Genomic DNA, 19,006 nt, shown 5'->3' with positions numbered 1-19,006 from the left:
GCAGTCGCTTAACCAACTGAGCCACCCAGGCGCCCACAGGACCACATTTTGACCAGAATGAAGGAAGAGGAAAATCTGGATGTTTGAATGTATGTGTGGTGGGCCGAGATGAAGTTTGTGGGGTTTTAGGGGGACAGGATCTCATCGGGGTTTAGGACGTCTGGGGAAAGGACAGTAAGAGAGAGAAATGGGAACGGGAAAAGAGGAAGGAGACATGGCCAAAGATCAGGCAAAGCGGGCCTACCCGAAACCCAACCCAACCTAATCCAAACAAAACGACCCAAACTTACATCATTGCCAAACTCTTCCCTGACCCCTGACAATGATGATGTTAATAATGACTCACAGTCACCCTGCAAAATAAACAGGTCAAGAATCAACATCCCCATTTTACCAGTGAGAAAACCTAGGCTTGGTGAGGTCAGGGGTCAGGGACGGCTCCGGTCTGATGGCCTCGAAAGTGACCAGCTGAAATGTCAATAGCACAGGATTAGGAGCCAAAGAGGCCTGGGTTTTATACACTGATTGTCCCGGAAAAGGTGCGTGATGGGTACGTCTTGCGTAAAGTCCGCATTCCGGGTGAAAATTCAGTGTATGGCCGGTCATCTTTGTGAAACCCGCAAGCCAGCCCCATATTACAGCCGCTCATCCTGGTGGTGGAGAGTTGGGGTTGGGATGGAGCTCCTGCCTGGAGCACTGGGGGGCTGCTTGGTAAGTGACCCCCAGTGACAAGTCTCGAGGCCACAGACACGGGACTAGGCACTTTATTTGCAATGGTCTCATTGCATCTCCTCATGCCCCTGAGTTCCTCACGGTTATGGGTTGCCACCCGTATCATTTTGCAGATGGGGAAATCGAGGCATAGCGAGACTTTGGCCGCCCAGGGTCGGACAACTGTAAGGGCTGACGAGGGCTTCCCTCCGGGGCCCACGCGTCCAGCCATACCCTCCACGGCCTCCTGTCAAGAAGGCATAGACCCACGGGCTCAAGATTGTTCTGAAATTCTACCTTCTCTACCTTTACAAGGGACTCTGAAAAAACTCACTGTATTTGTTTCTTTTTTTTTCTCTCTTTCTTTTCTCTTTGTGGGGCTAGGAGAGAGTTGGGGAAAGAAGCCGAGGTTACAGAGCCTGTGAAGAATCAAAGAGCGCTTTTCCCAGAAAACAGCACAGAGACAAAATGGTTTTGTAGATAAATTTAGGAATTTCCTAATGTCTGCTCCAGATGTGTTCTGGTTCTGTGTTTATAGTAAGATTCTGATCAATGGCTTTCAGACTTTTTTTTGCTGCCACCAAAAATAATAAGGCATTTCATATTATGACCTAGGAGACACACACACAACCTCTACCCATGCTCTCAGGTTCACACACAGAAAGCACTGATGTGGTCAACAACACCCACCTTTACTCTCTATGATTTTCTCTGATATTTTGTTTTTCTTTAATTTAAAAAGACATGGGTGTGTGTGTGTGTGTGTGTGTGTGTGTGTGTGTGTGTGTGTGACTTACTGAATTGCTCTCGATGACAGGTTGTGTTTTTCTTTCCTAGACCCTTTTTTGGAGCAAATCCAGCGAGCTGGCGCATGACTACACGCGGGTCCGGCAGGACATGTTCACGCTGGAAGACACACTGCTGGGCTACATGGCGGACGGCCTCAAGTGGTGTGGAGACCCAGGCTCTTCTGGTGAGGATCAGGGCCTTCTGGGGTTGCCCAGGGAGGTGTCGGGCAAAGGAGCCCTGGGCTCTGCGAGGGGCCCTGGCAGATCAGTACCTGCCCTCATGCCATCTCCACCCTTGATGACAATCCAGGCCCATGTAAAATAGCATTCTTTAGATCAACTCAGTTTTCTAGAAAAATCAACTTCAGAGTTTGGGGCTGTCCATGTTCCCTGATTCCCTCCTTTCTGAGAGCCAGTGTAGCTGCTTCTGGATTGGAGGTGTTTTGTTTTCTCTGAGGCCTTTATTCAGGACTAAAGAGTGCTAGAGCCGGATGCAGCCTGAGAGGGAGCGAGGCCAAAGCCCTAGCTCCACAGAATGGCCGCGGCCACGGCCATGGCATCAGAAGACTGGGCTCTTCTGTGTCTCAGGCCAATGTGGGGCTTTGCTGTCATTTTTCAGAGGCCACATTACCTTGTCCAGAAAGACCCAGAACACCACACTGTGGGAAGGTTCTTTCTACTCAGAAAACTCTATTGAGCCCGTTTTCACTTCTTTTCTTTCTCTTTTTATTTACAGTGTGCATATTTTTACTTTATATTGTTTTATTCTTATTTTTATTGCTTTTGGCTATTTTTTTTAAAGATTTATTTATTTATTTGAGAGAGAGAGAGAGCACGAGGGGGAGGAGCAGAGAGAGAGAGAGAGAGAGATAGAACCCTCAGGCAGACTCTCTGCTAAGGGTGGAGCCCAACTCGGGGCTTGATCCCAGGACCCCGAGATTTTGACTTGAGCCAAAATCAAGAGTCAGATGCCTAACCGACTGAGCCACCCAGGCACTCCACTTTTGGCACAGCACTTTTTTAAAATAAGTTTTAAAAAAAAACTTATTATACATGCTGCCAAAGCAAGCACTTAAAAAAACTTATTATAAAACTTCATCTTAGGCTTACATTATTTCCAATTACAAAAATGATGCATTCTTATTTGCAAAGTACTTGCATGTTACAGAAATGTATAAAAGTAAAAAATGAAGGTCACCCTGCCCCTTCCCCACTCCTCGGTTTCCATATCATTTCTCAAAAGGGGAATGTTGTCAACAATTTGGCACGAATCCTTCCACACATGGCCCCACACTCACATAAACACATAAAAGGTACACATTGTGCAACTTTGCTTTATTCGTTTAGAATTAGCAGACAGAAATACAGCCATATTGGGGTGCCTGGGTGGCCCAGTCGGTTGAGCATCAGACTATTGGTTTGGGCTCAGGTCATGATCTCAGGGTCATGAGACTGAGCCCCGGGTCAGGCTCCACGCTCAGTGCAGAGTCTGCTTGGGTTTCTCTCTCCCTCTCCCTCTGCCCCTCCCTTCTGTGCTCTCTCTCTTTCTCTCCCTCTCTCTAAAATAAATAAATAAAATCTTAAAAAAAAGAAATACAGCCATATTTTTTAAAAGCCCTCATTTATCTCCTCTATGGATGTTATCATAATTTATTTAACCAATTTCCTATTGATGGACATTTAGCTTGAGATATTGCTATTGCAACTGTTGCAAGGAGCACTTGTGTGTACAACACACACACACACACACACACACTCACAAACACATTCTCACACACACCGCGGGCACAGGTACATCTGCCTGCTGGAGGAAGTACTTCAGAAAGATAAATTTCTACAAATGGAATTTCAGTGCCGAACAAATTGCGGTAGAAACTGACACATTGTCATTCAAAAGGTGGTAACCATTTACACTCTCATCAGAATATGGGTTACTCATTTGCCCAAACTCTCACCAACACTGGTTCAACTTATAAAAATGTCTTTGCCAATCTGATAAAGAAATAATACCTTGACTTGTTCTGCTTTGCTCTGACAGTGAGGCTGATCATATTTATTTATTTAATGGTAGATATTTCTATTTCTTTTATAAACTGGCAGTTCGTATATCTCAGCTATTTTTATTGGAATGCCTGTTATTTTCTTATTTATAGATGTTCTGTATAAATTCAAAATAGTAGCTAATACTTACTGCTCACTTACAAAATCTCAGCCATTAGGGGCACCTGGGTAGCTCAGTTGGTTAAGCAACCAACTCTTGATTTTGGCTCAGGTCATGATCTCAGGGTCGAGCCCTGGGATCAGGCCCTGTGATTGAGCCCCGCATCGGGCTCCATACTCAGGGCGGAGTCTGCTTGTCCCTCTCCCTCAGCACCTCCCCCCATTCATGATCTCTCTCTCTCTCTCAAATAAATAAAATCTTAAAAAAAAAAAAAGAGGGGCACCTGGGTGGCACTGTCAGTTAAGTGTCTGTCTTCGGCTCAGGTCATGATCCCAAGATTCCTGGGATCGAACCCCGCTTCGGGCTCCCCCTCATTGGGGAGTCTGCTTCTCCTTCTCCCTCTGCTCTTGCCCCCAACCCTTGCTTGTGTGCTCTCTCTCAAATAAATAAAGTCTTAAAAAAAAAAAGTTACATGCTCTACCAACTGAGCCAGTCAGGAGCCCCTAAATTTTATAGTTTTTGCCATGCTTCCTGCTTTCCATTTTGAATTTCCCATTTTGCAAGTCAGCTTTTCTTAGTCATTCATTTAATTCTTTTAGGTTTTAAATTTGTTTACCATAAAACCTTCTCATTTTAGCCTTATTTTTCCCAATTCTAAATCATGTACTCTCTGAAAGCAGGGCTTCTATCTGATTCATCTCTTTCTCCTCAGGACCTAACACTCAATTAAGGTTTGTGTAGTCAAGTGCAATGAGTAAAAAAACAAAAAGTATGTACACATATGCACACACATACCTATATACACACACAACGGAATATTATTCATTCTTTTTAAAAAAAGGAAAGCCTTGGGGCGCCTGGGTGGCTCAGTCGTTAAGCGCCTGCCTTCAGCTCAGGTCATGATCCTGGGGTCCTGGGATTGAACCCCGAGCCTCGCATTGGGCTCCCTGCTCAGCGGGAAGCCTGCTTCTCCCTCTCCCACTCCCCCTGCTTGTGTTCCCCCTTTCGCTGTCTCTCTCTCTCTCTGTCAAATAAATAAATAAGATCTTAAAAAAAAAAAAAGAAAATCCTGCCATTTGCAACCATACAGATAAATCTGAGGGCATTGTGCAAAGTGAAATAAGCCAGACAGAGAAAGACAAATACTGCACGATATCACTTATATGTAGAATCTTAAAAAAAAAAAAAAAAAGTCAAACTCCTAGAAACAGAGAGAAAAGTGGTTGCCAGGGGCTGGGAGGTGGGGGAATGAGGGAGAGGTTGGTAAAAGGGTACAAACTTTCAGTTATAAGATAAATAAGATCTGAGGTTCTGATGTACAGTATGGTGATTATGGTTGCTAACACTGTATTATATAATTGAAATTTGCTGAGAGTAGAACTTAAATATTCTCTCATACACATAAGTCAACATGGGAGGTGATAAATGTGTTAAATTATCTCCATATGGGGGTATCCTTGCACAATGTCTCTCTCTCTCTCTCTATAAATCCTCACACTGTCCACTTCAAATATATATATAAATCTCTCACATTGTCCACCTCAAATATCTTACAATTTTGTCAATTATATCTCAAAAAATAATTTAAACAATTTTTGTGCATTAGACGGACATGCCTGGGAGAGGTACCACAGAAATGGTGTACTCATGCTCTATGCCTGCGAAATCTCACTGACTCCCGAGCCTGTCTTGTTGGGGGAGAGTGAGTGCAGGAGGACCCAGCAGCCGTCCGAGCCTGGGGGTGTGGGGCCTGAGGCAGGTCAAGGAGGAAAGCTGTCAGCCAGAGAGAGCTGGTAGGAAGCAGAGGAGTAATTGGAAAGAGGGGCCCCTGAGGACCCAGTTTTATCTCTAGTTTTTCCCGGACGAGGGGATAATGTCGAGGGCTTGTTTCTGCCAGATAAACCTTTGCTGCAGTTTCCCGGAACGATGACTCAAAGCTGGTCACTGTGTTCCTGTCTGGAATTTGGAGGGTAAGGTAAGGACTTGGAAGGGATTCAGGGGGCGTTTAGTGAAATTGGGGCCAGATGAGTCCATTCTCCATTCTCCATCTTGGCAGTGATGCCATTGGAATCTGGCCCTGCTGTGATCGAACAGCCCGGGAAAAACAAAGCTTAATTATACCCTTACTTTTCTACTTTAATAATTTTCTAAAAACTATGTCTTTTAGAAATGAACTATCACTCTTGTCCCGACTGGAGGGAAGACTGCAGCAACAACTCTTTCTCTGTATTCTGGAACACGGTGTCCAAAAGGGTAAGAACCAAAGAACTTAAGAGGTCATCCTGTCAGTGGTTGGTTTTAATCCTTTTTGGATCACAGATCCTTTTAGGAAAAACAGTTTGGGATCCTTTCTTGAGACTAATGTACCTAAGCACATAACAGAAGAGTTTCACATATAAGTCTAGGTCATTCATAGAGGGTCCATAAGCTTTAGTTGGTGAATCCCTGCTCTTACTCAGGTTTTGGCTTTGGTTCAGCTTGGTTTAATGCTCTGATCTAGGCGCTGGCCTAACTTGGGTCCCTGATCGATCTGAATAATCAATGTTTGCAGACCATTTACTATGTGCCAGGTAGAGGCACACAGTACACGTATTAAAAGCTTTCATCCTCACAAGAATCCTACGAAGCGGGTACCATGTGTATCGTACCCATTTTACAGATGACAGAATGCAGGTGCAGGTAAATACACTGTCTACTAACCATACACAGTAAGTGGCAGATCTGGGGGTTTATCCCAAATTCTCTGACTCCAGATCCAGAATTCCGGCTGGGAATTACTCTCATCATCCCTCCCCGCATGGCTCTCTACTTCTGACTTCACTCTAAGCTGCTTTGGGGTACATTTATTTTTCTTATGAGTTACTTCCCTGCAAGTGGACTAAGGAAAAGCAAGGAATAAAGAAAGAACTGGAGGAGAGAAAACCAGGGAGAAAGTAAAACAATACTATTTATAATTCTCCAGAATTGAGTCCAGGCATCAGAGGAACTGGGCAAGTGAAACTCACATTGGCTAAGTGCATATTCATGCCAAGTCCTGGGCCGGATGCCGTACCCGTGTCATCCCAGTTAGTCCTCACCACAGGGGCTGTGGGATGGTGCGAAGACTCAGAGGTTAAGTGACTCATCCAAGGTCAACAGGCTAGTTCGTAGAGGAGCTGAGAGCCTCACCATCCTTAAGGAGATTCAGGTAAACTCTAGTACAGTAGAGAGGAGGGGGATGGCCTGGGATTTGATGTAAGGAGACCCTTTAAATGTGGACAGATTCTTTAACTGTTCTGACCTTCAGATTCCTCATTTGTCGAAGAGGGATAAGAATAATGCTTGTCCCGGGGCGCCTGAGTGGCTCACTCCGTTAAGCATCAGACTCCTGATTTCGGCTCAGGTCGTGATCTCAGGGTGGTGAGAGTGAGCCTTGTTGTCACGCTCCCTGCCTGGCAGGGAGTCTGCTTGAAGACACTCTCCCTCTACTCCTCTCCCCATTCTCTCTCTGTCCCTCTCTCACTCTCTCAAATAAATAAATCTAAAAAAAAAAAAAATAATAATGCTTGTCCCATGGGGTTACTGCCATGTTTAAACAAGATACCCCTACCCCATTAACTAACTCAGAATGCATTCCTTTAATGAATATGTTGAGAACCTACTAAGTGCTGCGTAATTATACAGAGGCACTTATAAGTTGTTGTTTGCTTGCTTGCTGTTTCTGAGAAAGTTTCCTACTTATTTTCTCACTCTCTGCTATATTTTGGGGCAGTGCTATTGTGACCAACTCTTAAAGCCAAGCCACGTTTCATATGTGTCGAGCACCAACTTGGAGCTAAGAGCACAGTGGTGAAGGTGATGGAAGGGACCCTGCCATGGTGAGCTACCCTGGGGCTGCAGCTTTATTTTGGCTAAATGCTCACAGATGTACCAAGAAAACCTTGTTTTATCAGACGAGATCCTTCCTTTTTCTGACAAGAGAGGCAGAACTGCTTGGGGTTTGAATCCCCCTTGCACTTCCTTGCTTCCAAGTGATGTGACCTTGGGGCCAATTGACCCAATGCTTATTTCCTGGGGGCTCTTGAGAATCATAGGTGGCAGGCTCAGTGCTTGGCCCCCGGAAGCACTCTGTTGACTTAGCATTTGTGATTGGTAGAAATTGGGCCCCTGTCCTCTGTTCATCACCCCCAGCAGAAAGACAGAAGCTGCGCTGGATTCTTACAATTTGGTTTCAAATGGTTCAGTGGTGTCTCATCCCCTGTAGAATACAGGTCAGATTCCTTGGCCAAGCATTCACAGCCCTCTGTGAACTCACTTTTCTAGCCAACTTTTGCATCCGCTGAGGTTTTCACCAAAACCACTGTTTTCTCAATCCCCTAGGCCTTTCTGTTTGCACCTGCCTCGGCCTTTCCCGGGTGAAAGCCTATTTGTCCGGCAGGACCTAGCTTTTGTTGCCCTCTGCCTTGCCTTTTCCATTTCTTTCCTAATCTCCATCACTAAGTATTTAAGACTTCTTTCCCTCCCTTCCTCCTTCCCTCTTTTCCCTCTGTAGATTTTCTCTGGGTGCCCACTCTGTGCCATGCACCAGCTCCAAGCTCCAGGGCTGTGGTGGCAGGCAGGATAGCCAGGCTCGAAGCTCTCGAAGAGCACTCAGTACCATCAGTTTAGCAACCCTGTGAACAATGATGTTGACTTTCATCGTTCAAACATAGATTGGAGGAACCGCTTCCAGAATTCTCCTGTGAAGCATAATCCTGCCAATGGCTTAGGATGCAAATTACATACACCTGGCATTACTGAGGGAGAACTATACAGGCTCTTCCCTCCTTAACCAGCTAATGCTAAGAGTTGTTTTGGAAGGAGCTGCTGGGGTGTGGCAATTAAATTTGCATGCTGAGGAATGGTGAGCTTTTTTTTTTTTTCTTTTAAGTTTGCAGAAGATGCCTGTGGTGTGGTCCATGTGGTGCTCAATGGGTCCATCAGAAACACCTTTGATGAAAGAAGGTACTCGTTTCTTTGCGTCCTATTTGCAAGTGTTAGTACAGCCTCCTATTAAATATTTCATTTTCATGGTCAAGTCAGTACTGAAGATTTGGGCTAAAGAGGTAAAATATTTGTTTTCTATGGAGAGAGTTGTCTAAGTCCATGCTTTTGTCTGGTGTCTCCTTTGTGTAAAATCCTCTAAATGTCCTGTCGGCCCTTGTTCTGTGACCAGCGCCTCCTCTTGGCTTTTCAAGGCCTGGTGCAATTTTCTGAGCTCTCCCAACTTCCCGTCTTTGTTCATGCTTGCTGTTCCCCTTGTCCGGACCCTCTCCGCACTCCCCACCATCCACGAAGATCTGGCCTGGCTCCTCTGTCCTCCATGAAGACTGTGCATCCCAGTTAAGCAGTCAGACCACTACTGTGCTGGGCTCTTGGCCTTCACGATCTCTTTCCAGGCGTTGCCCATCATTTATCGTAGTGGTTGAAAGCAGGGGCTCCAGTCATTACCCGTTAACCTGTGGAAACGTTGGCTGGGCACCTAACCTCCGGGAGCCCCTGTAGTATGCACCAGAAGAGGTGGTGGTGGTGGTGGTGGTTGGAAGATTAGCTGAGATGACGTATGACAAGGGCTGAGCTCTGTGCCTCATAACAGAGAGAGGGCTCAGCGGGTATCAGCTGTCATTCCGCATTTAATCCACAGCGCTGAACCTGGCCACACCGATGCCCTTCTTCTCTGACCTCCTTCTATACTTAGTTTTTACCACATTGGATATTTTTCCAGCCTTTGTTCTCCAGTATCTCCCTGGAAAAGGATTGAGAAGAGAGGCAGATACTGGTGGGCTGCTCCAGGCTCTCTGGATACCCCAAATGAATTTTCCTTCTCTCCTGTTTTAGTATTTAATTGTGCAATGAAGCATTTGTCCTTTTGTCTTCTTCTGACCCTAAGCTTGCAGGCTTTTGGGTGAAAGTGTTAACACTCCATGATTTTATAATCTGATATTCGGCGTCCAGCTACTTGCAATGGTTGTCAGAGACCAATGGGGAAGAGTTTAGGGCTGGAGTCCGAGCAGGGCACCAGGGCTCTCAGAGCAGTGCATCTCGAACCTCACTGAATGTGGGTCATCTGGGGATGGTTCAGCTGTAGATTCTCCTTCAGCAGGGGCTGGTGGGCTGAGATTCTGCAGGTCCAACTAGCTCCCAGATGATGCTCATTATGTCAGTGCAAGGCCTCTCTCTTTGAAGATTAAGTATTTAAAGAATCACCATCAAGGTACGGATTAAGAATCTTATTTTGAGACTCTTATTCAACGAGGGTCACACTGAATGAGACTGGCTGGTTCTAGTGCAAATCACCGGTCAGTCCCAAAGGGCATGTTCTAACCAGTGGTTCCCTGCCTGCTGGCTCTTGACAAGGCCTGGGGATGGCTGAACAATTCAGTTTGGGATTAACAGTATTCTCTGCCTCTTCTATCGTAGCACTTTTGGACGTGTGGAAGTCTTTAATTTGCGTCCAGAGAAGGTTAATAGACTACAGGCCTGGGTGATGCATGACCTTGGAAGTGTTCACAGGTATATGTTCCTACTTTGTGCGTATATGTTCTCAAGGTGATTTTCAGAATCAGTCCATGGAAGAAGCCACAATGATAAGAATGCATTGAGAACAGAGTGACCAGGAAATGACTGGGGCCTCCCTGGACATTCAGCCCATCCTAACAACCTCTGTTTCGTATCCACAATAAGTATCCATGCAGTTCACACCGTCAGCCCCCTGCTGCCCTGTGAGCTCTTAAAAACAACTTCTGCTCTGCTCTATTCCCCGGCCTGGCCCAGGGCTTGCTACCTAGAAGAAACGGAGATCAGGAAATGTTTGCAAGAACCTTATCACTTAACTCTTCTTTCTTTCTTTCCTAGTGACTCATGCTCAAGTTCCTCCGTAAATGATCTGAAACAGATTCTAAAGAGAAGAAGCATTACGTTTTCTTGCCAGAATAATTACGGGTAATTGACTTTTTGAAAAAGAAATGGCTGTCTTGCCATCTGTAGGTATTTTCCTCTCCTCGGCCTCCCTTGAGCCGGGAGGGCGGTGGGAGTCCCTCTTGGGCCTTGCTGGTGATCTGGGATGGTGGCCTCTGGTGAGCGTCCCTCCTCCCCACCCCCCGGGCTCACCCTACAGGCTGTTTCCAACCAGTGGCCTTCCATTGGCCACCTTTCCCCCACCTTCCTCTTCCTTTCTTCTCCACCTGTCCCCAGTCATTGACTTGCCTCTGAAGCTGACCCAGATTTTGAGAACGTTATTTCCTGGTTTCCCACATGAGACACCTGACCCAGGGCTTGCAAACCTGCTGGCTTTCAGGGAAGTGGAGGCACATTTGTAAAATTCTTGTGACATGGCAATATTTTGCATGTGAAGTTTCTTTAGTTGGATCTCAGTGTAGATGCCTAATACTTGATAAGTTGCCACATGGATGTCTACTAAGCTTTATCTTTTATAAATTAGAAAATGTAAGATCTTAATTTTTTTTAAGATTTTATTTATTTATTTGACAGAGAGAGACACAGCAAGAGAGGGAACACAAGCAGGGGGGAGTGGGAGAGGGAGAAGCAGGCTTCCCGCTGAGCAGGGAGCCCGATGCGGGGCTCGATCCCAGGACCCCTGGGATCATGACCTGAGCCGAAGGCAGACGCTCAACGACTGAGCCACCCAGGTGCCCCTTATTTATTTATTTATTTTTTTCCCGGTAATACATGCGTATTGGGAAAAAGTTTAAAATTACAGATGGTATATATTTTTAAAGTCATCTGCAACTCTGTTATCCAAACTGAGACCCTCACTCATTTTTAAGTAGTTGTGTCAGGGACTCCTTGCTAGAAGCATCTTTGGAGATTTGCCTGTAAGTGATGGCTTAGAATAAAGATGCAGACAGAAAAATTTTCTCAAAGAACACAGAGGCTGGAATTCAAGAATCCTTTTCCTGTCTTCTCTGTCACCACCTTCTCCCACCAACCCTATCAGAAAGGCAGAAGGACAGATTCCAGGAACATTCACTGAGGGCTTTTGTCTCAAAATGACCTGAATTCCCCCTCAGTCAGCTGGCTCCTCTCTGGAAAGTGCCAGAAAATAACACAAGCTTTCTACCGCAGTTAGATGGGAAAATAAGCCGAACAAAGGAGCGAGAACAACTATAAAAGAAGCATTGCGGACATCTGACCAGTCTAAGTTATTCAAAGATATCTCGTGTTGGGAAAATAGAACACTAACCGCCTAGGAGAAGATTGGGGAATGTACATGGGTCTTATCCTCAACACCCCCTTTTTTTCTCATTTTAATCATTCCCCTTTCTTTCATTAATGGCCATCAGTCAGCCTCATTCACGCCGACTGCAGGCTCCAGGTGAGCCCACTTTCTCCACCTGGGAAGAATGTAAAAGCATACCTTCCATCTGGACTTGAACAGTGGCCCATGTTGAAGGAAGTGATTTGTAAGCCAACACCTGTCATTCTGAGCATCAGCTCGTGGGACCTTAAATTGGGGGATCATATTTGAAATCACTTAGACCTTTCCTCCAACCACAAGGTTGTAATATATTAAGCATGATTCTTTAAATTACCAGCTCCTCAGGGCCCCTTGTTGTATCTTAAAAGTTCTGTGGCTTTGCAAGAAAGCCGCTTGTCCCCACGGGAGCCTAAAGTGAATGTCAGGGATATAGACGTAGACTGAAGTTGAAATCACTCCATGCCAAACATACTTCCCAATTTATCAAACTGTTGTCCAGCTGTGGTGGTGTGATTGTGTAATAGGCAAACAGAAGTGTAAGTACATTTATATAGAGTAGACCTTCTACTGGTTCTGCTGTTATCCCCCTTATAAATCCCACCCGGAGACAAATGCTATTAACATTTGGCTGTATATCCTTCAAGTCCTTTTCTTTTTCCCCATATACACACTCACACGCCCGCTGAAATATATACAGAATTTCTTCACATATGTTCTAACCAGTGGAATGAACAAAGTCATAGTCCTTTTTTGGATGACCCTAAAAATATCAGCATGTTTTTTCCTGGTTAGTGCCCCCCTGTGACATATTTATTAAAAACCTAAAGGGTGCACTTCTTCCTCTATGTTACTTCAAAATACACTCCCTCTCTATCCATCAGTGTGTTATCCAACATATCCAAAGTGTGTCCATTTTATTGTAACATTGGATGTGAATATTTACATAACTGTGGAAAGAGATCATCTGAACGGCATAATTGCTGTTAATAATTACTTTCGCCCTGGAAAGTGTTCATGTGGGGCTACCATATTGGTGAGGATGGAGTGACTCTACACTTAGAACCGCTGGGCCCAGCTGGTCATGGTAGTTGGCCAGAAGTGAGCCTGAGATGGCCCATTCCAGAAGCCCAGGGGTGCTGGTAGCTGCTTCTAAGGATCGCTCTCTTTCTTGACTCACCTTTAGCAAAATCAGATGCAGCTACAATTTAATGAACCACATCCCTTACTATCCGCCCTTCTCCAGAGGCCAGCCACTCCCATTGGATCCTGTTCTTTTCTTATCTCATTTTTATGAAACAGAGAGCCACTCACCGGCTAGATTCTTATCTAGGATTTGTTCTGTGCAAAGGATGTGTGGTCTTCCTGCGGATGGCTGCCAGCCTTCCCCCAGAGAGTCTCTACCCTCTCTTCTGCCCCTGACCCTATGGCTCAGCCCTCTCTCAGGAAGCTTCTGCAGAGAAGAAGGCATATCATCAACAGAAAAGATGGAGGTCTCTCATCGCAGGTTGCTGCCTCTGTTGTGTCTTGATTGTTAGCTGACATTCATAGCATGTGTCTGTGACATGTTTGAGCCACACATTTGTTTTCATTTCCACACGTTATCATCAAACGTCCCTTCTCAGTATTTATTTCTATGGCTTTACAAGTGAAATGAAACATAATTGGTCCGTACTTTCAGTTGTTCGTTCCTGGACTTGAACTTTCACTGTGTTGTCACTGCCGGAGAGGAAGCTGTGTGGATGCTGAGTGGTCCATGCATACTTTTGTTGCTAATGAAGGGGCTACTTGTATTGGGGAATTGAACCATAGATGTAGTGTACTGCTGATTGATCTTTGTTTTTTTGTTTTTTTTTTTTTTCCTTTTCTTTCTTGTCGTAGGCCTATCAGGCTTCTTCAGTGTGTGAAAAATCCTGGGCATTCATCTTGCAGATATTACAGATGAGCCAATCAGCATGGTCGTTTCAGATCTCTGAGCCTTGCAGTATACATTGGTAGTCGTGGTTCAGGAGACACGCTGCTGGGAAGCTGAAGACTTGGGGGGGGAGGAGATCTTCTGTCATGATGCCAACACTAGAGTTAGAAGCTTTTCCCCCAAACTTTTAAAATAACATGTTATTGGCATAGTTTTTATTTTGATTTCCTAAAACTCATGAAAAAAATTATGGTATAAAATTAGAATGAAAATTTTATATTAAGTTATTTCATTTTAATTTTCATAGGTGCTTTTCTGTTGTTTGTATGTTGGTAGCATCCTTTCTATTGAAAATGACTATACCAAACCTCTCTTATTGGTGCAGGTAATTAAGAGAAGGTAAATGACCATGAATGACCTTGTCTCAGGATATATTTTTGTACCCTTTCTACAAATAAAGTATAAATGCCGTGGTTATGGGTCATGTTGGGAAACGAATTCCATAGGATATAAGCTACTCATGTGCTTTACCTCCCACTCTTCCAACAGCCCTATGAGGTTGGTACTGTTAACTCCCATTTGTTAGGTAAGAAATGGAAGTTCAGAGAGGTTATATAATTTGCCTAAAGTCATACATTTAGTTCAAGGTAGAGGCTGGATTTCAACTCAGCTCTGTCTGACTCCAAAATATATATGCTCTCTTTCTAGGCCTATAATACAAGCTGACATGCTTTATGTTCTCTTCTAATAAATGCATGTTGGATTAAATTGAATATAATAGAATCCGAACTGTGGTTTTTCTTTTTCTTTTTTTTTTTTTTAAGATTTTGTTTATTTATTTGACAAAGAGAGACACAGCGAGAGAGGGAACACAAGCAGGGGGAGTGGGAGAGGGAGAAGCAGGCTTCCCGCCGAGCAGGGAGCCCGATGCGGGCCCGATCCCGGGACCCTGGGACCATGACCTGAGCTGAAGGCAGATGCTTAACGACTGAGCCACCCAGGCGCCCCCGAACTGTGGTTTTTCTGGGTATCTTCAAAAACGGATACATTTTTTCCCCTCTTGATCCTCTCCCTTCTCCTCCTGCTCGGTGTCTTACATATATAGTAGGCAGTTAAAATATGTATATTTGTTCCTGATACTGGGAATTTGTCCTCCCTTTTCTTCTTGATTAATCTTGCTTGGGGATTTATCACTTTTATTACTCTTTCAAAGAACTAACTTTTAGTTTTGTTTTCTCTTTCTATTTAATTGGTTTTCACTCTTCTCTTTATTATTAGGGATATAAAAATTCCTTCTAATTTCCTTGGGCTTCCTTATTCAGCTTCTTAAGATGGAAGCTTAGATCATTGATTTTTCAGCACACTTTCTTTTTCCATATATCACTTAGTACTATAAGTTTTCCTCTGAATGCTGCTTTAGCTCCAGATCTTAAGTTGGGTATGTCTCTTTTTATTATCATTTAGTTAAAAATATTTTCTAATTTAATTGTTATTTAGAAATGTGTGGAGTTATTCTTAGAAAATATACTGTAAGCCCTAAGGAGTGATTGTGGAAGGAGCTAAAGGTCAGCAGTGTTCCTGTTCTCAGGCTGTTGAACACAATGGCCCCGTAGGAGCAGGATCCCATGATCCCCAGGGGAGGGCATAAGTTAGGAGCTGTGAAAGAATGTGACCCTCCGTGCCCCCTTTCTGCACTTGGTGACTGCTAGTCCAAACATCCCACTCCTCCCTTATCCCATGACTAAACCCCCTGCATGCCTATGTGTAGGGGAGAGTGCAAGCCTGCTTCAAGATATTTGCCATCCCTTTGTACTCTTTCCCATGATTTGAGGCATCTGTCCTTGCTTTTCTGATAAAAAACAAAATAAAAGCTATGTGCAAGATTCAGCTGCTGCTGCTCTCCTTTGCAGAGGCAGCGCTGCATGGCTGCTCAGATTGGTGTCTGAGAACTTTATTTCAGTGAGCGATGACAGAAATGTGTTGCCTAATTTTCAAACATCTGGAGATTTTCTGGGTTTTTTTTTTTTCCCCTAAATGTAGATTTGTTGCTGGGCGCCTGGGTGGCTCAGCTGGTTAAGCGACTGCCTTCGGCTCAGGTCATGATCCTGGAGTCCTGGGATCGAGTCCTCCATGGGGCTCCCTGCTCAGGAGGGAGTCTGCTTCTCCCTCTGACCCTCCCTCCTCTCATGTGCTCTCTCTCTCTCAGATAAATAAATAAAATCTTTAAGAAAATGTAGATTTTTTTAAGAATAAACTAATTTGAGGGTCTCTCAGGGAACCCATTAGGTTTGTTGAAAACAGCATAAATTTTGGAGTCAGCTGTTTCTGGGTTCATATTTTGGCATTGCTCTGTAATCTTGAACGAAATACTTACCCTCTTTGAACTTTGGCTCCCTTGCCACTCAAATAAGGATTATCATTTGCCCCCCTGAAGGTGTGGTGGGACCAAAAGATGACAACAATTCATAGTGTGGCTTGGTGCCTCATAGGTCAGCAGGCACTCCACAAAGGTTGGCCCCTTTCTGCTGGCCCCTGGCTGGCAATCCGGTTTCCTTCCGGAGTCATGGCAGCTGTAGCCACTGTAGGCAGTCAACAGATTCTTCTTATGTGGCCCTCGTGTACACATATGCACATCCTCACAGGCTTTAGTTTGGGCGGGACATGAAGATGGGTGCTCAAGACCAGTTCTGATTAAGACTCAGGCTTGCCCCAGGGTTCAATGAACTCCATCTGCAGAATGTCTTCAGTGATAAGTCCCTGCTAACGCCCTGGGTGACCTGGCTGTTTTCCTTTCAGGACCCTTTCTGCCTTACTGTTGGGCTTTCTTGATGATTTCTGGACTCTCTAATGTATCTTCCTTCTTCACCAGGATACCCCTTGAAGTAGCAGAAAAATTTTGTTCTTTACATCCATCCCCTTCCACAGATGAAACAGATAGAGTAGCAGTCAGTTTGCAAGAGGCTTCCCCCAAGACGACTCAGTTGAGTGTTCAAATTCAAAGCTGGTGGAGACTAAGAGGAGGCTGGTCCCAAGGTTTTCACACTGTGCACAGAGAACCCCAGCGAGCTCTGGGAGTATCTCAGCTCATGTCTGCATACTCTCTGATACAAAGGACCCAGCCAGGAGCAGCGCTGATTTACTTCCTGGCATCTCATTTCTCCTTAAACAATTCCTACGACAGTGGCTTGAGTTTCTCAGGTAGAATCCATACTACCCAGAAGGTTTGTTTTTTAAAAGGCAAGGATAAACGTTACTCATGGCAAATTAAAACTGTATGAAGTAAGATGTTAAAGTAAACCTAGAGTATGCTATAACTTTGAAAGGCATTATGTGAGTGCAGTGTTAACCCAGGCATTCTCCCAGTTTTTCGTAAAAAATAATGAAGCAGTTAATTTATTTATACTACTAAGAGTTGTCATTTTTAACACATATGTTTTTAAACATAAATTCATCGGGAACCCAGTAGCTGGGTGTGCTTCCCTGAGAGGCAGTGGTTTGCTGGCGTTCACATCATACTCACAAAACACAGAAGGCTTTGTACTGGTCCCTGACGGGGCATTTATCCTCGAACTTGATTCACATAGATGCCCAGTGCCGTTCATCTTCTGATCAAAGTGTAAGCCACCCAAGGTAGTGAAAACCATGCAATTAACTCACAGTGACCCACTGGGCAAATGCATGGCTTCTGTGAATCTCAGGTTCAAAATGTACTTATAATAGACATAAATAAATTACACAAACAATAAAAGAAAAATAAAAGACTTTGTGGAATCATTTTTTAAAACAGTTGTCTCTGCAAATACCACATGATCTCATGTATATGTGGAATTTTAAAAAGTCAGACTCAACAGAGAGTAGAGTGGTGGTTGCCAGGGTTTGGGAGTGGGAGAAACAAGGAGACAAACCTGGTCGGGGGTCTGAACTTTTAGTTATAGGAGGAATACGTTTTGGGGACTTAATGTACAGCATGATGACTATAGTTAATAATAGTGTATTGTTTACTTCAAATTTGCTAAGAGAGTAGATCTCGAGTGTTCATATCACACACACACGATTATGTGAGGTGATATGTTAATTAGCTTAATTGTGGTGATTGTTTCCCAGTGTTTATGTATATCAAAACATCACATGTATACCTTAAATACATACAGTTTTTTTGGTCAATCATACCTCAATAAAGCTGGGAAAAAAAAAACCCACAGTCACTTCTGGCTTGAAGAGAGAATCAAGTAAGTGATGCACTGCCAAAGGCAGTAAGCCTTCTCATGCACCCCATCCCAAGACCAGGGGAGCTGGACAGCTGGAAACGGGATGTATCATCATCCTGAGTGTGTCTCATAGGTGAGGGAGGTGGGAATAGATGCCCAGAAGAGTCTGAACTTACAATCTGTTGAAAAGCCAAAAGTCTTCATACACCCCTTTTTATCCTTTGAGATATTGAAGAAGAAATAGTGCTGTTTGTCTTCCAGCAAGAATCTCAGCTTTGAGAAACACCTTTGTTCTCTATAGAAGAAAACTTACCTTGAGACCTCCCAGGAGTTTAATGTGATAACATAGCGCAATGTGTGATTCTTAATAAGGTCCATAAATGTGAAACACCATTTAAAGGCTTGATGCACAACGCAGACCTGCAGAGAAGAGAAAACTAATGTGTGATATATCAGGCACTTCACATTTAATATCAGCCAGTGATCTCAGCCACAACAACAGAATGCAACTCTGGCTGGAAATAAATTTCTAGACAGTATCAACAGCTTATAGATTCTCCAGGAGGGCAAGAAAACAGTTTGGAAGCCTCTTAGCCAAGGACAACACCCAAAATTACTCCACAGACTGGTCAGATAGAGGAATTGTTCTTGTCCTGAGGACACTTGGCTGTCATTTCATCATTGCCAGATGCGGCCACTACTGTTTCTGGGAATAGAGGTAGAGTAGTCTCCCCACCCTTCTCTGTGGGGTATATGTTCCAAGACCCCCAATGGATGCCTGAGACTGTGGATAATACTGAGCCCTACATATACTATGTTTTTTCCTATACATACCTATGGTAAAATTTATAAATTAAACTCAGTAAGAGTTTAATTAACAACAATACCTATGAATAAAATAGAACAATTATGACTATACTGTAATGAAAGTTACGTGACTGTGGTCTCTCAAAATACCTTGTTGTATTATACTAACCCTTCTTGTGATGA

At 44.1% G+C, this 19,006-nt stretch overlaps 1 protein-coding gene across 1 annotated transcript in view; it reads left to right on the top strand.

The window, feature by feature from the left end:
- CD38 (CD38 molecule) overlaps positions 1-14,285 on the top strand; it is a 43,312-nt gene extending 29,027 nt beyond the window's left edge. Inside the window, exons 3-8 of the mRNA XM_028087490.2 lie at positions 1,549-1,684; positions 5,828-5,913; positions 8,570-8,643; positions 10,099-10,191; positions 10,534-10,620; positions 13,775-14,285. Coding sequence (XP_027943291.1) covers positions 1,549-1,684; positions 5,828-5,913; positions 8,570-8,643; positions 10,099-10,191; positions 10,534-10,620; positions 13,775-13,838 — 540 coding nt within the window. The 3' untranslated portion in view covers positions 13,839-14,285. The remainder of the gene's footprint in view (positions 1-1,548; positions 1,685-5,827; positions 5,914-8,569; positions 8,644-10,098; positions 10,192-10,533; positions 10,621-13,774) is intronic.
- Positions 14,286-19,006: the final 4,721 nt, after the last annotated feature.

Source organism: Eumetopias jubatus, unplaced genomic scaffold (genome assembly GCF_037043125.1).
Source record: "Eumetopias jubatus isolate StellerSeaLion01/CBP00866 unplaced genomic scaffold, mEumJub1_p1.0 scaffold_2, whole genome shotgun sequence".
Lineage (NCBI taxonomy): Eukaryota > Metazoa > Chordata > Mammalia > Carnivora > Otariidae > Eumetopias > Eumetopias jubatus.
The sequence above is the reverse complement of the archived record's forward strand: the minus strand, read 5'-3'. Positions and strand labels throughout refer to the sequence as shown.